The sequence below is a fragment of the Nematolebias whitei genome, chromosome 8 (assembly GCF_014905685.2).
Source record: "Nematolebias whitei isolate Nwh7 chromosome 8, NemWhi1, whole genome shotgun sequence".
NCBI classification, from domain to species: domain Eukaryota; kingdom Metazoa; phylum Chordata; class Actinopteri; order Cyprinodontiformes; family Rivulidae; genus Nematolebias; species Nematolebias whitei.
The window spans coordinates 10,256,043-10,271,433 of NC_056505.1; the positions used below are offsets into that span (position 1 = coordinate 10,256,043).

The 15,391-nt window shown below is 40.1% G+C and overlaps 1 protein-coding gene across 1 annotated transcript in view; it reads right to left on the reverse strand.

Moving 5' to 3' along the window:
- Nucleotides 1-14,868, reverse strand: part of si:dkey-215k6.1 (transmembrane protein 132C) — a 293,932-nt gene extending 279,064 nt beyond the window's left edge. Inside the window, exon 1 of the mRNA XM_037680032.1 lies at nucleotides 14,607-14,868. Within this exon, the coding sequence (XP_037535960.1) occupies nucleotides 14,607-14,688 (82 nt within the window). The 5' untranslated portion in view covers nucleotides 14,689-14,868. The remainder of the gene's footprint in view (nucleotides 1-14,606) is intronic.
- Between the last annotated feature and the right edge of the window lie 523 nt (nucleotides 14,869-15,391).

Genomic DNA, 15,391 nt, shown 5'->3' on the forward strand with positions numbered 1-15,391 from the left:
AACTAAAAGCAAAAATTCAGATATTTTGCAGCCGACGTGTGGAAAAATTATGAAATAATAATATTTCACCTGTGTGAATAGCTATAATGTGGAAGAATAACATTTAATTTTGATTGAACTGTGAATAAATTGGACTGCCACAGTTTTAAAACAATCCTGGTCTCTAAAACTACCATAGTGGTTATTTCAATATTGTTTTAGAAATCTCTACATCACCATCAATGTCCCTTAACAGTTTAAACATTGACTTCTATAGTTTTTAAATCTAGCAGCCACTAGTTGGGAGCACTTTTGCACAACATGGATCATTTCCAGTGAGATTATTAGAACATTTTTGATGGAATAGTAATTAAATGAAAAACAGATAGCTGTGTAAAAGTTTATTAAATATAAATTTGAATAATGGTTATGAAATGTTGGAGATTGTTGTTATTTTAATAATGCCACAATTCACTTTGGGCTTTGCACCACTTGAAGTACAAGTTAGCTCGTTTATGCAGCCAGAATAAAGTTTTTTCTAAACTGAGGTTGTTCAAAAAAGATTTCTACAGCAGTTTTTTAAAAAACATTCCCAGAGAACACCACTTGAAATGGTCTGAACTATCACTTTATAGTAGTTTATAAAAATGTTTAAAGTTTCAACAATGAGCAGAAACGCCTAAACGCAGAGACTTTGTTCTCTTCCAATTCCCTTGACTGTTTTAAAGTTTCCATTTACTCGTTCCATTCGGTCTGCTGCAACACATGCGCTGTGCAACAAACTTGCTCCACTTTTGTCGTCTCTCGTGCGTTCTCCTTCCATGGCTCTCCAACTCCTCTTTCCCTCTTCAGTGCCTCTGGGTAAACATTTGTCAGTGTAACGCGAGTGTCTCAGGTAAAGATATGCAGATTAACGCTAACTCGTTTGCATAAAGAGCTCTTATTTGCCAGTCTAATTACAGTGGCACAGCGAGGCCGTCCCAGAGCTGCCCTCAGGTTTCATTAGTGAGTTTGTTAAGAGTTTAACAGGAAGCTAATCGCTTCCTCCCCTCTTTAACAAACAGTGGAGTCTGAACGTCCCAAAAAAAGGCTCCCACTGCACCAGTGTTGGTTTAAAGAAGACGCATACACAGAGGCACACCTTCATTTGGCGAGAAAAGACTCTGCATACACACAAACTGACACTAAACTTCTGACCCAACACATTATTCACACAGAGACGCACACTCAGAAGCTTTCTGTGCGTCAACAAGGCCTCGCTCTATGAAGTCTGCTGTACTGATTGCATCGCCCAGTTGTTGGCAAATGCTGCAAAACCAGTTCTGTTTAGCGACAAAGTCCATGCTCAATAATCCAGGTATACAATCCAACAATGTTCAGTCAGGTCATCTGGACAGTTCTGTTCATGTTTTGAGTCCTTGCTACAAATTTAGTTTGGATTGGCAAACAAAAAGTGAAATGATGTCAGGAGAAAACACTTAAATAGCAAGTTTATGACAAATATGTTTAAGAAAAACAGGCCTAAGTACCAGTTTAATTCATTTTCATTAACTGAATATGAGAACGAGACACCAGTAATCAATGTGCACAGTGTGTTAGTGGGTGTCTGTAGTCAACAGGCTGTCGCTCTGATCCACCGCAGGTTGTTTCATTTCTTAAACACAGCCTGATGCTACATTTCAAGGAGACGACAGCGTTCTCAGTCCTTATCAATTGTTTTTCCTGTCAAATCCTTGGCAATGCTTATAATATATAGATCCGAGAACATGCAGTCTATCCTTTCAAGATGAATGTTTTTTTGTTGTTGTTAGCTTTAGCATTCTTTTTTAATTTAATTGATCTTTTATTCTCTAAAAACGCTGAAACTGTCACAGTTTCAGCAGGTTTTGGACCCAGACTACAAACAGGCCTCAAACCTTCATTAGAAAACAAAATAAAATGCTGCTGTGGCACAAAACTTACTAAAACTCAAGAAATCACAAGAGGAACTATTGATAAATATGACTCAAGTCGGTTCTTGTCTCATCGGTTCTTCTCAGGTGGAGGTGATTTATCACTGACTTGTTTCCTTGCTCTTTGGGCGAGATTGACATTACAAAGTGGGCGAGCATCATAACTGTAATCTGACTTAGAAAACTAATTTTAGCTTATCCTGCCTCTGCTTAAAGGTCCGAGTGTAGCCATGCTGCTCCATCATCTCTAATCTCTCACTGTAAATTTATTTTTTTCTGGTAGTGCCATCCAGCTCACGCTGAATCCTCTGATCTGCCCATAAGACTGAATGGTCTGGGCCTCATCATTGGTCCACGGCACTATTTTTAGAGCTTCTATACTGAACTCGAAACTAGAACACAACTAACTGGGCGGGTCATCCAGTGACGTAGCTCTGCTGGCTAATAGACGGCTGCTGCCTGGTTGTGTCGAAATCGCCACCTCGGAGCAGTTTGCATGGAACAAAAAACAAAAGATGGTCTCATAAACTGGGCTGAGTGGAGGTGAGTACCAGCAGTGGGCAGGCCCTGCAGTGCGGTGCAGGACCGATAAGTGTAGGGACAGTGACAAAGCACCAAAAAAGAACACGAGGAATGAGACCAGACTGTGGCATGAAGTTCAACGATGCACTGCTGATGAGTAAGGAAACGGTGAGGGAATATTCAGGACCTGTTTATTTAGAAATGGAGAAACCTGAGCTAAATGCTGACTGGAAACAGGTGAGAGAAGGCGTGGCAGGTTGAGTAGAGCAGGGAGCTGAGAAGTGAATAATGGTACAGAAGAGCACGAGGGAAAACACAAGTAACATGACTAAACACTGAAACTGCAAAACATAAAACAAACTTAATCATCAAACCCAAAAAAACTAAACAAACTCACATTATGACAAATAAATGTTCTAAAGATAATAAGGCTAAATGTATTTTTTTAACAGGATACAAAAAACAAAGTTTCAGAAAAATTGTTGTCTTGTTGAACTGTGCCCGTACAACCTCTCTAGGTTTCGTTCCCTGGCCTCTCAGCAGGCCTCAGGGAACGAAGCCCAAAGTCCTTACACTGTCCCTCTTTGATGGGCAGAGTGTGGTGCGTTGAGCATGTTAAACCTTATGTAGATGAGGTCCTGGTGCCACTTGGAGGTTTGTAAATAGAAGAAATCGTAGCCATCATGCCAGCCTAGAGCCTGAAAGTGACACAAAATGAAATGCTGAATCTTTTGTTGGTGTTCTAGCCTTTTGGTTTTTTTTTCCCCTTTAAATACTGGTCTTCTCTCATGTCTTTGTTTGCAGAATCTGTTTTTGTTGTCCTTTTTCTAATTTCTATTGTGCATCTTTTCCCCTGAAACGTGTAATTTGCTTGTTTTTTTGTCTGTTTTTCTATTTCTCTCATCTTATTCCAATCTCCTCTCCTATTCTCTACTTGTCATCCAAAATGATTTGGCACTGCTACATTTCTAATGTTGTAAATATTTTTCCCTTACATCTTTAACTGTCAGTCTCTACAACCCCTCATCCCATTTGTTCCTCTCTCAGACCATAGTCCAGGCCTGGTCTTGTAGCATCTCCCTCAGATCCTTTCTACTTTCTCTCGCTGCAACTCATTAAGAGTTTGCAGCACTCCTGAGCCAAACAATTTCAATCTGCTGGTTCCGAAACTTCATATTCTTTGGCACAAATGGGAAGCTGATTAAAAACACCTGTACATGCAAACCGAAAATTAGGAAAGCTTAAAACACTGGCTAAATGGCATTTGTTGCGACACCTGTACAAACACACTCGCATCTCATTTTGCTTCAGTTTGTTGAGGCAAGCAGAAAAAAAATCCTAATAAATGATGGAGAAAAGTTTTACAGGAAACGTACACAGTACGATTACTTTTATTTTAGTAACTAGGGACGGGGCCAATCCAATCCAGTATCAGGCTCCAATACCAGCATAATTTACGTATCAAATATTTTCGATCCAGCCTGCAGAGATTTGCGATCCATGATGCACGTCTGTCTCCAAGTAAAATGTCCCCACATGTGATTCCCTGCCAGCTGCTCTGCACGTTTGCTTCAAACTATGGAATGGATTTCCTGAACGGAGGCGTGTGTCATGAACCCAGGTGTTTGAAGCCATCTAATCACGTTAATATTAACTTTAAAGCTAGGAATAAATTAAATTTAAAAACCATGTTTTGTGTTGCAGGATTTAATTCTAACTTTGAAACTTATCCAACATTCATAAAACTTACCTCGTGTTGCCTTTTTGGACATGCATATATTTGTACAAATTGTACTTGCCTATAGAGAGGAAATTATTATAGCCTCATATAAAATCAATAATGATGATGATGATATCGGGATGTATTGGTATCGGCAGATATCCAGATTTAAGTATCAGGATCGGAAGTTAAAAAATGTGGATCAGTGCGTCCCTAATTAAAACCTGCTCACGTCTTTGATTTGACATTATTTTTGTAATTCTTGAAATGTACAAGTTTGAAAAAGCTAGAAAAATCTTCAAAACCATGTTTATATTATTGAATATCGGTCTTGAATTAAATTATCTCCAAAAGTTACAGTGTGGCTGCACAGTCTATAATTATTTTTTACATTTTCATTGGAATCTGTGCATTGAAATATTTTGCTGACAAACATGTTTGACTCCAACAGTCAATAATGAGGTTTGAAGCTAAATGTATTACACTGTACTCAAAGTATGAGTTGAAGGTGATGCTCAGCTACTACCACAGCAAATTCTAGATCAGTTACTGTAAAACTTATACAAGTTTAAAAGATAACAGTTATAAGCATTTTAGTATTTTCTAAGGTCGGTTGGTTGTGGTGGCTGTCTTGAACTGGATTGGGTCTAAAATATGTCCAGTTATGTTTAGTGTTTTTAATGTTTTTAATGTTTTATGATTTCAATATTTTAAGGAAAAGTTTTAGTCACTGATCTCACAAGATCAGTTATCACCAAGAGTTGTAACTGGTGATCAATCTCAGCAACCACCACACCCATCTTTAACTTATTCATGAGATATTTTGCTTTAAGGTACAGACAAACCAACACACAAACATGGGCAGAATCCTTATTGCTCTGTCTTTACTTCCTGTGGCGAGAAGTGAAGGAAGACATGGCGTTGTCATATCTGATGATGCTGTTCGAGATGGGATTCAGACTCAAACATACAAACGTTATGAGGATATGCTTTTTCAAATAAAAAAATAAGAGCACATCCATCCATCCATTATCTTTACCCACTTCTTCCTTTCTGGGTCACGTGGTCACTGGTGCCCATATCCAGCAGTCTCTGTGCGAGAGGCGGGGGACACCCTGGACGAGTCTCAAGTCCATCACAGAGAACAAACAACCATTCACTCTCTCACTCACACCTAGGAACAATTTTGCGTCACCAATCAGCCTAACATGCATGTGTTTGGTCTGTGGGAGGAAACTGGAGTACGAGAAAACCCACGCATGCACGGAGAGAACATGCAAACTCCACCCAGAAAGGTCCCCAACCGGGATTTGATCCAGCAACCTTCTTGCTGAGAGGCAATAGCTCTACCAACTGATCCACTGTGCTGCCATAATAATGCATGTTTCTAAAAGTTTCAAATATACAAGTATCAACTTCTCTGCGTTGATCCATAATTGAATAGTTTATCTGGCCTCAGTATCCCATCCTTCTGGTTCTTCAACATAGTATCTGATTCCTAATGGTTCCTAAAGCACACTGGCAGTTGTACTGTGTGTAGAAATTCTCCTGCTTGTAGCGTACTGTAAATTACTTCAAGTACCCCTGCACACACACAAATAATACATCTTTAGCTCTTTCTATCTCCCAAGGACCAAAGTAAAAAAGACACATTGGTCTAATAGATTTCTGTGTGCGCGTCTAAAGTGCATGTCGCGCTCCACTAACACTTTGGTCTTTGCCTTCTTGTTTTTTTTTTTCCTCCCTCATTCACATGTGGTTTCAGGTTTGAAATCAATTTGGCTTAGATGAAAGTTCTCAATTTCATTAGCTTGATCAAATGGAGCCCTGTTAACAGGCAGCGGTAATAGAAAATCATTTAGGCCGAGCAGCTCACACACTCTCAAAGGGCTGGTTAAGAGGTGCTCAGAGAGGGAGAGGTGGAGCTGGAGAGAGAAGCAGGAAAGAGACAAAAAAAAAAGAAGAGGCACGTGGGAAAACGTCTATGAGAGCCATGTGAAAATAAGAAGTGAGAATCGTGGCAAATTTCTTGGAAGGAACTTTGAAATGGGAGCAGAAGTGATAAAAATTAATGGAAGGAATATTAAGAACAGGAAACAAAACGAAAGAGAAAAGGAATTACTGTAAAAATGTGGTAGATTCTAAAGATAAAGGAGAAAAATATGAATCATGTGGCGGATGGCCTTATACCAGGGATCACACGATTAAAGCTTTTGAGTGATTGATGCTTAAAGCTTTTAAGGACATCTCCCATCATCGTTATGCTAATGACATCCAGTTGTATATTTCTTTTCTTCCAAATGAACTTTCAAAACTACACATTTTACTCAACCATTTGGATTGAATTAATGCATACAATTTAGTCTAACAGATTTGCTTGCTTTGTAATTTTTTTCTCAAATTTGTCAAGTGTTAAATTTAAATTGTACACGCAAAACATGGTCATTTCTACAGTAACTGGTTTCAACTGGCTGCACGAAACAAATAGAATTACAATTGATTTGTTGTGATTTTAAATAACTTATATCACAGCCAGTTTTATATTTGTGAAGATTCCCAAGTACTTTTGCCAAAAAAAAACAAAAAAAACCCACTAATAATTAATGTTAGAATTGCATCTCAGACCCCATTTACAGGTGAACTATCCTGGAAAATCAGACGTTCATGCGGTAATGCTGTGATCACAATTGCTGTTTAGACAAGTCTGCAAAAAATAAAACACTCTGAATCCATCCATCATTAGCTGGCACAATGATTTTTGTTTTTTAATGACATATGTAAGCAGGCACTTCTGTTTCAAGCATGAGTGTAGTCACAAACACATTCAGTTGTATAATGAAATATGTATCTGGTGTTACGAGATATTAATGCACATATCTTTGTGTCAGAAGCTCTGATTAATTAGAGTGATAAGGACAAACAGCACTCTGCTGTTCACCATTGTTACTGTTGTTCATCTCATGCCAGTACAGAAAAACTATTGACTGCAGCTGTCCATCGTGCACGTGTTTGATTTCAGACTAACACTGGCCGTTTGAATTCTGGTCTCACAGCAGAAGTTTTCTCAAACAGTTTTGGTGTCAGAGCAAACATCGCTGCCGTTTTATACACAAATGACAAAACGCAGCAGAAGTTTCACTTATAAGCTAAATCCTGTAAAACAGGACCTCAAATTTATGTTTGTTTGGTTTTTTTTGGGGGTTTTTTTTTACTTTCACAGCTGCAGATGCATGCAAAATGTAAGGAAATGCATCAAATTAAAACTAATATTTGGAGTCTTTGGAGTATTCTTTTTGCGATTAAACAAACATGACAAAAATATGTGAAAGCATCCATTCACTTACCACATGATATGAATAAATCATACCCTACAAAATCCAATAAGAAAAATGAATCCCGATGGTAATCTATTGTTGGTTTCCTCTGAGTCATGATGATAATGATCAGTCTGTCTCCTCTCCCTCATACACACACATGTGAACACACACACACAGAGTGTGCAGCTAATCAACTAAGTGAAGCTAATGCAGGGGGAAATGTGTTGCTGATTAGCTCAACCTTAAACTCCAAGACATGACTTCGTAGCCCACACACATTTACAGCAGCACACATGCGCACACACTTGCACTCAGGGATGTACACAGAAAATTAATCCAGCTATTCATGCTAATCTGAGGGAAAATGACTTGCTCATTAGCAAGACCCTTAAACCTCTTGACAGGCCTTTAAAAGTCGTGTCGTCTCATGGTCAAAGTGTATACACAGAAATGTAGCTCAAACAGCAACAGACAACAACCACTGAGCTGGAATATCTGCACGCCGAGTGCGGCATCTATAAATAGCTAATTATTAAAAGCAATAATAATAGTTTAGAAAGCACAAACAGTTTTTTCCAACAGTTTTATAAATAAATGGCTGGTCACCCCCAAATCTGCCATTTCTGAAGACTGGTTGACCCATTCAGTATTTCTTTAATAGTGGAGAAACACATGTGTTTTATTTTTGTTTTGTTTGTTTGTTTGTTTGTTTGTTTGTTTGTTTGTTTGTTTGTTTGTTTGTTTGTTTTGGGGGAGCAGCTGTGGCTGAGTGCAGTCGCCCTTCAGTGGGAGAGTTGGGAGTTCAATTCTACCAGCAGTCACGTGCTGAAGTGTCCCTGGGCAAGACACTGAACCCCTCATTGCCTCTGATGTGTGTCACATTGCCATTAGTGTATGAATGTGATAAAGCTCTGATTAATCTTAATATAGATTTAGTAGAGTGCTGTACGAATGGGTAAATGAGGACACAGATTGTGTTGTAAAGTGCTTTGAGAATCTTGATAAGATTAAAAGGTTCTATACAAGTACAGTACAGTTACCATTTAAAACATGCTGGAAACCTGAACAGACTCTCATGGGACTGAACAGACTTCCACAATGGAGAAGAACTTTGTGGAGCAGAGGTGGGGGCCTGATGGAGATTGTCCAAGGGCCACTTTTGGCCCTCGGGCCTTAAGTTGCCCACGTCTGTTGTGGAGGAACAGGGTGGTGAGCTGTGTAACATATGGCTAAATGTGTTTAAAGAGTGTTTGCGAACTCATAATTTAACAGCAACTGAAAATTATTCAGCAAAAAACAGTTGAATTCCACTCGTGTGACTTGAAAGCATTGTTCCTGGTTGACTTAGCAATAGCTCCCGAAAAACATTGAAATGAATGTCACTTAAATAAGTCAATAGGAAAAAAATAGTCATTTATTTACCGGTAAGTGTGTTCATGCAGCGAAGTGTGTATTTATTATTGTAAATGCAAAATTACCAAGTGCTGTGGAGAGATTTCCTGATATAAAAGAAGATGACACTGAGGATAAATCCTCTCCTGGGGAGGAAAAAAAAAAAATCCCTGTTTTGTATTAAAAAAAAATCAAATCCAGTTAGCTATGGTTTGCTTTTCCTGACGAGGTTTCAAAATAATCAGATGAATGATGAAAATCATTTACCTGCTGCACAAACATATAAAATCCAACTTGCTTATGTCGGCACATGATGGAAAAAAAAGACTGTTTAGTCTGTTTGTAAAGTTTATTCTGAAAGACTTCCACATATTTGTGCTGCTGGAAATGTGTTTGTGAAAACCTGCCCTAACCAGTTGTTTAAAATTTGATAAATATGAAAAAGTGAGTTGTTTCAAGGATGGAAAAAAAAAAGTGTGTTGTGGTTTAATAAGATTTGAAGCCAGGAATGCAGGCTGACATGAAGGAGCTTAAAGTACAACTAAAACTGTGAAAAAAAGCAAAATGCTGATGAGGCAGCAAAGAACTTACACAAGTAACTGGACTTGAGAAGGTATGACGAAAAACACAGAGGAGGTTCGAAACGTGGCGTGAAACCCAGCAGCACCAGTCTGATGTGGGGATGGAAACAGAGGGAATAAATGGACGGGGACTGACTGAGAGATGGAAAACAGCTGAACTTAATGCAACAGGGTGCAGATGTGAGCAGGGGCGGCAGGACTGAGGAGTAAGAATGAGGGTAAGCACAATGAGTGATGGTACAAAGAAAGCAAATAATAAATAAAATGAAAACACGCAACATAACTATGAGCACCATAATCTCAAAACCTAAATAAACCTAATCGTAAAACACAAAGGACTTCTAAGAAACTAACAAAAACAGATCTTGACACTATTACAGTAGTCCCTTACTACTTTGCTGTTCGAATTTCACAGACTCGCTCTATTGCAGTTTATGGACATACAGTACTGTACATATTGTCCAAAAAATAAAAATAAATAAAAATGTGCTGTCATTTTGTTGTTGTTTTTTTTTTTCCATTAAGCCTACACAGTTTTTGCCAGTCTAAAGAACTACATTCCCCAGAAGCCATCAGTTCACTTCCTAGAAGTCAACACTGCTTCTAACTGCTGTTTTGTGCAAATGGAGGGAAAGTTTTTCAACACAAAGTCAGAAGTTCTGTAAGGATAATCTCAGAACTGGCAGGAAAGTCTCAAATAATCCTGAATCTGAACTCAGCCTTCAAGTTGAGTCTTCACTGCTGAGTAGCTGCAGTTGATCTGGACTCAGTGTGACCCGGATCCTGCAGACAGCAAACAGCTGCGCGGTTCAGCCTGGTTCTGGTAGAATGGTTCTGGTCCGGACCGGACCAATAGTGTACTAATAGTGTACATAATTTCGTTCCATCTCATGTACCACATGAGATGTTAATGGCAAAGTTTATTGTACGTGAACTTGAACTACTTATCACGGTGGACATCCCTCCGCAGTAAACGAGAGACTACTGTACTCTTATCGTATATATCCCCGGCCATGATACTCATTCACAACATCTCACTTTCACATGTGCTCTTCATTAATTCTGTAAATCATATGTTAATGTCAGCAGAGCCATTTTAACGTTTGAACTGTCCGTCTTCTGGACAAAGCCTTAAAAGGTTTCTACGATAGTTAGAAATAAAACGATGACAATTTAGCCTTTATCTCATATAAAGACAAACGTGTGTTTATCACGTAGCCACCTGTATTCATAGTCTTTGCTTCCATGCTCGTCTTTGTTTCGTCTCGCATGTTGTCGCTCTCTGCACACTTCCACTGTATTTGTGACAGAGAAGCTGAGAGAGCGTGCACAGCAGGGCAGAAGGAGAAAGACTCTCACTCGAGTGATGGTTCTCTAATGGCATGTAGTTAGCAGCCTCACAGCTCCTTCATTCCAACCGGTCAACCAAAACACATCCAGGATTAGAAAATGGTTCATGCATTCATGAGTGAAAGTTCAGATTTGCTGTCCTCAGTTTAACTGAAAATCCTTTCTGCTGCGTGATTTTTCGAAGAAAGAGATACTTTGAGTAAGTTGCACGTGTGCGTGCGTGGCAGGGGTTATGAATGAGTCAGTGAGTAAATTAACCCAACAACTGGACACAAAGAGGGTAGTAAAAAAGAGCAACTTATAGAAAGGACAGCGCTGTGTGTGTGTGTGTGTGTGTGTGTGTGTCACTGATTTTACATCAGTAATTATTAATGCATGAGTAATGTTGCAGAGAGCTGACATTCTGCTACAGGTTAATAGTGTAGTGCTAAACGCACTCAGCCACATAAACTGGCACATACCAACACACACACTCACTCAATCAATCACACGCACGGGCATGCACACGCATGCACACAGTTTAAATTGTCTTTTTTTTGTTGCATTTGACATGTTAAATTTGCTTTTTGCTGTGCAACAACTCTCAAACACAGCTGAACCCAGGCAGTTTTTCTTTAAAGTCAACTCCTGAACAAACAGGAACACATTTTGAACAGAAGACATTTTTTAAAGTTACTTAAGCAAAAAGCACGCCAATGAAACGTGCTATAATAAACACAGGGGTAATCTATTTATTATTACCTAAGTGCTAATGCACATGCTTGTGAAACTGTCGACCGAGACTGATGAGATTTCTTTCTGAAACACAATTTAAATGGCCTCAGTCAGCCACTTAGAGAAAAGCTGATTTTTTTTTTTTTGTTTGTTTTTTACATTCTTTAACAGAAATGCCCAGAGCCAGCACAAATAATGCTACAGCATTTAAGAGCTTGCTAACCACAGATGGGGAATATTTGGCTTTTGAAAATGATATCAACTCAGTGCTCTCTTGTGGACAAACTGTTAATAAATCTATGGGCTTTCAGCAATTTTTACTGTAAATTCTCCTTTTAGTATTTTTATGGTTCTTCACCGTTTGTAATTTAGTATGAGATTAAATAATGCTCTGACTTTAAAAAGAGTTGGTAATTTTTGAGCATATAAAGACTGAGTAACATCAATGGACCAAAAGAATAGAAAAGATTAAATAAAATTAGCTTGCCAACTGGTAAACAAATAACTGAGACTGACAAATTAATGGACCAACATATTTTAATCTGCCATTATTGACTATGGATGATGATAAACCATCATCCTGCCTCTATTATAGGAAAATGAAGGTGCAGCTGTTACAGCCAGCCCACAGGTTGTTTTTTTTTAGCAAGAACGCTCTTATGCAAATTATTCTTTAATGTATAAGTTTGTCTATTATTGTCATATTTTTGTTTTTAAAAAAAAACAACATATTACCCAAAAACAACTAAATCAATGTATATTAGTTATCGTCTGCCCCAAGTTCTAAATATCATTATTGGTCATAGGAAATCTTACATTGGTTGATATGAAAATAGTCTGAAAATGTGGTGATACCATCATGGGTTGATATATTTTGCAGCAAAATATCATAAACTGTGCAGCCTCTTTTGTTCAAAGCGTGCAACGCTGTGCAACGCAGAAGCAAATGAGCACAAGATGTTACCGTGTGAAGACTCTACTGTAGTAATGAATCACGCAGTGTTAATGCTGCGATTTTCATTTTGTATTGTTTAGATTTTTTCCGTGCTGCGTCCCAGTTGGCACCGTTAGAACAACAGCTGGTGAGCGCGTTACACAAACAAGGGTTCTGCAGACACCCAACAGGAGCCGTTGTTGCAGCAGTCACCATGAGAGATGGCAACCCTGGATCTAAGACAGTTTCACAAGTTTGTTTTAGTCGCAGGAACTAGTTGAACCTCGTTGCAGGAGATATTTTTTTCCTCATGCTGGTTTTGTTTAGCCTCATATGACCCAAAATCAAATGGCAAAAGTGGATGAAGGAGTTAACTTTTCCATGCAGGATATGCTGATATTTCCAGCTGCACCATCAGCCCTCCTGCAGAGATCAGAGCCCATCATGACCTCCCCACTTCAGTGATTATTCAGTCTTTTCAAGACCAAACTGTTTGCTTCTAGAGGGTATTTCTCAGATGATGAGCTTTTGAACAACACACAATAACATCCTGAAGAGAACCCAGGGGATGAAATAACAGGATGATGTAATTAGACTGAAACGGAGTGACGTGAAAATAAAGATGCTTCTTGGGTTCAGGAGGGTGACACAAACACTACAAACTGCCGAGACCCTGCAAGTCATTTTAGCTGCACCATGATATTGTGCATCTTTTGAAAGTGAATAATTAATGGCTGAAATGCACAACACAACCAGTGCAGTGCCTTAATGAACAGGAGACAGAACTAATGAACAGAACAAATGGTTGAACAAGAATAAAGGCAGGGTGGAAGCTTGTTTACCTGAATAGTCCTTACACTAAAGTCTAATAAAACAGTTAAAGCAGCTGAGATGTGACACACCTCTCCACGTGTGAGTCAAGGTGAGAGGAAAAGACTGAGACAGAGTGAGAAAAGAGCAAAACAAGTGGCCTAGCCTCAGGAGCGAGGAAACAGCAGTCAAAAAGCTGATGCAAAACCGGCACCATGGAAACACTTCTGGATGTGGATGGGGGGGGGGGGGGGGTCACCAGGGGGGTCTGGGATGTTTGGATGATTTCAGTGGTTGGTCCAGCTGTTTTCCCGCCCCTGCTCACCGTCCACTAATTGTCGGGGCGCGCGGCGTCCAGCGCGCTCCTGAGCGCACGGCGCAGCCACGGTTAACTGCTGAGCCGGCGCGAACGATCCGAGCTCGTTAGAGCGCAAAATGCAGCCCCACACACGTGGACAAAAACAACACTCGCGGGATTGTGGCACGGCAGGAGGAGGACTGTCGTTTGTGCAGAAAAACGGAGGCGTTCAAACCCGCACAGAGGGCTTTATCTGCGCGCGCGCTCCTCAGGCTGCGCTGCGTCTTCTTGGGGTGGGTGGTGGTGGTAGCCGACTAGAATTCAAACCATCCGAGGAGGTTTCCTTTGTGTTCTGGAGAGAGACACCCCTGCTCGCTCCAGGTAATTGATCACGGATCGGTTTTAGGGATCAGACAAAAGTTCTGTTGGAGACGCATGCGCCCGTTTACAGATTATTTTAACTTCAGTCACATCACTTGGGCTTCACCTCATTTTGCAGTTAAAGGAAGAGGTGAATGAACAGCGGACTCTTCATTTTAACACATCTCAGGAGCACTTCTCTGATTTCAACCCCGTGTAAAAGAAAAATACATAATGAGAACGTGCGCATTCAAACGGGAATCCAGTCAAACCAGTCTGCATCTGTAGTCAACTGTTATTTATTAGAAAAGACGCTGTCCAACTTTTTTTTTTTTTTTTTTTTTTTTTTGCAGTGTTGAAATAATTGCAATTGTCTGTCATTGATTGTGGTTTTAAAATGTGTTGCTTCCTGTTAATGACGTTGTGCTGCAAATAACGGGCTGAGAAGGTTTGGTTCTGCTCCTCTTTGTAAGGGTTCGGATGTTAGAAAGTCCGATTTGGACCCAAAAAAAGAGCGCAAGAGAGTTATTTTTTCTCGGTGACTATGCGTTGATGGGTTGTGGAAAAGGAAATACTAAAGGAAAACCACTCCATTTTTTTATTTAAAAATGAGTGATTTTAGATGCATTATCCCTAAATAATGAAATAGCTCTAAGTGCCTGCCTTCCATCCCTTACCTTTCCACAGAACAAGAAGAAAAGCAGCCTTCCAGAGACAGTATCCCACCGGCGCGCCTCCCCCTGCTCCGACAGTCTCCATGCCTCCTGTTGGCTAAAACCAAGAGGACTGGTCTCCAAACAATTTTTTTTTGGTGGGGTGCTTCTTTATGTTTGTTTATTTATCGTTCTCCTTTCCCCACAGTCAGATTATTATCACTATGGTGAAATCAATAATCTCATTTTGAACAAACTGCGCTCCAGCTGTGCTTGACCTCTCAAACACCGCGCAGATGAGCTTTGGAGTCAACTATAAATCCTTCAGGAGTCAGTAATAAAGAAGAAACCCCCCCATCCAGTGGGCAATTCCCCCGCAGGCTCTATACTTTAATCCTCTTTCCTCAGAAGGAAGAAGAAAAAAAAGCAAACTCTGCGGAAGCCGATGGATGAACCCGTTTCTCCTCCGTCTTTTGCGCTCCTCCGCTTCACGTATCCGAGCGGGACGGTGGGAGCTGAGGAAGCCTTAGTGTCATTGTCCTCCTCACTTTCTGCTTCTCCAAAGTTTACCCAGACCATCGGAGAGTCTCCAGAACCCACTCGAATGCAAGAAGTCGACTTCAAAAAGGCGATTTGGACGCAACTAAACTCTGCCACCTCTTGAGACCGCGCGTAAATATCCAAAATGTGCAGCTCCGTCCTCTCTCCCAGTTTCCTCTCTTCTGTCCATTCACCCTCCTCCGCGCGTGTTTGTGTGTGTGCGCGCGCGCGCGCTAGTCTGGGCTCAGTTTGAGAGTATCCGCGGGATG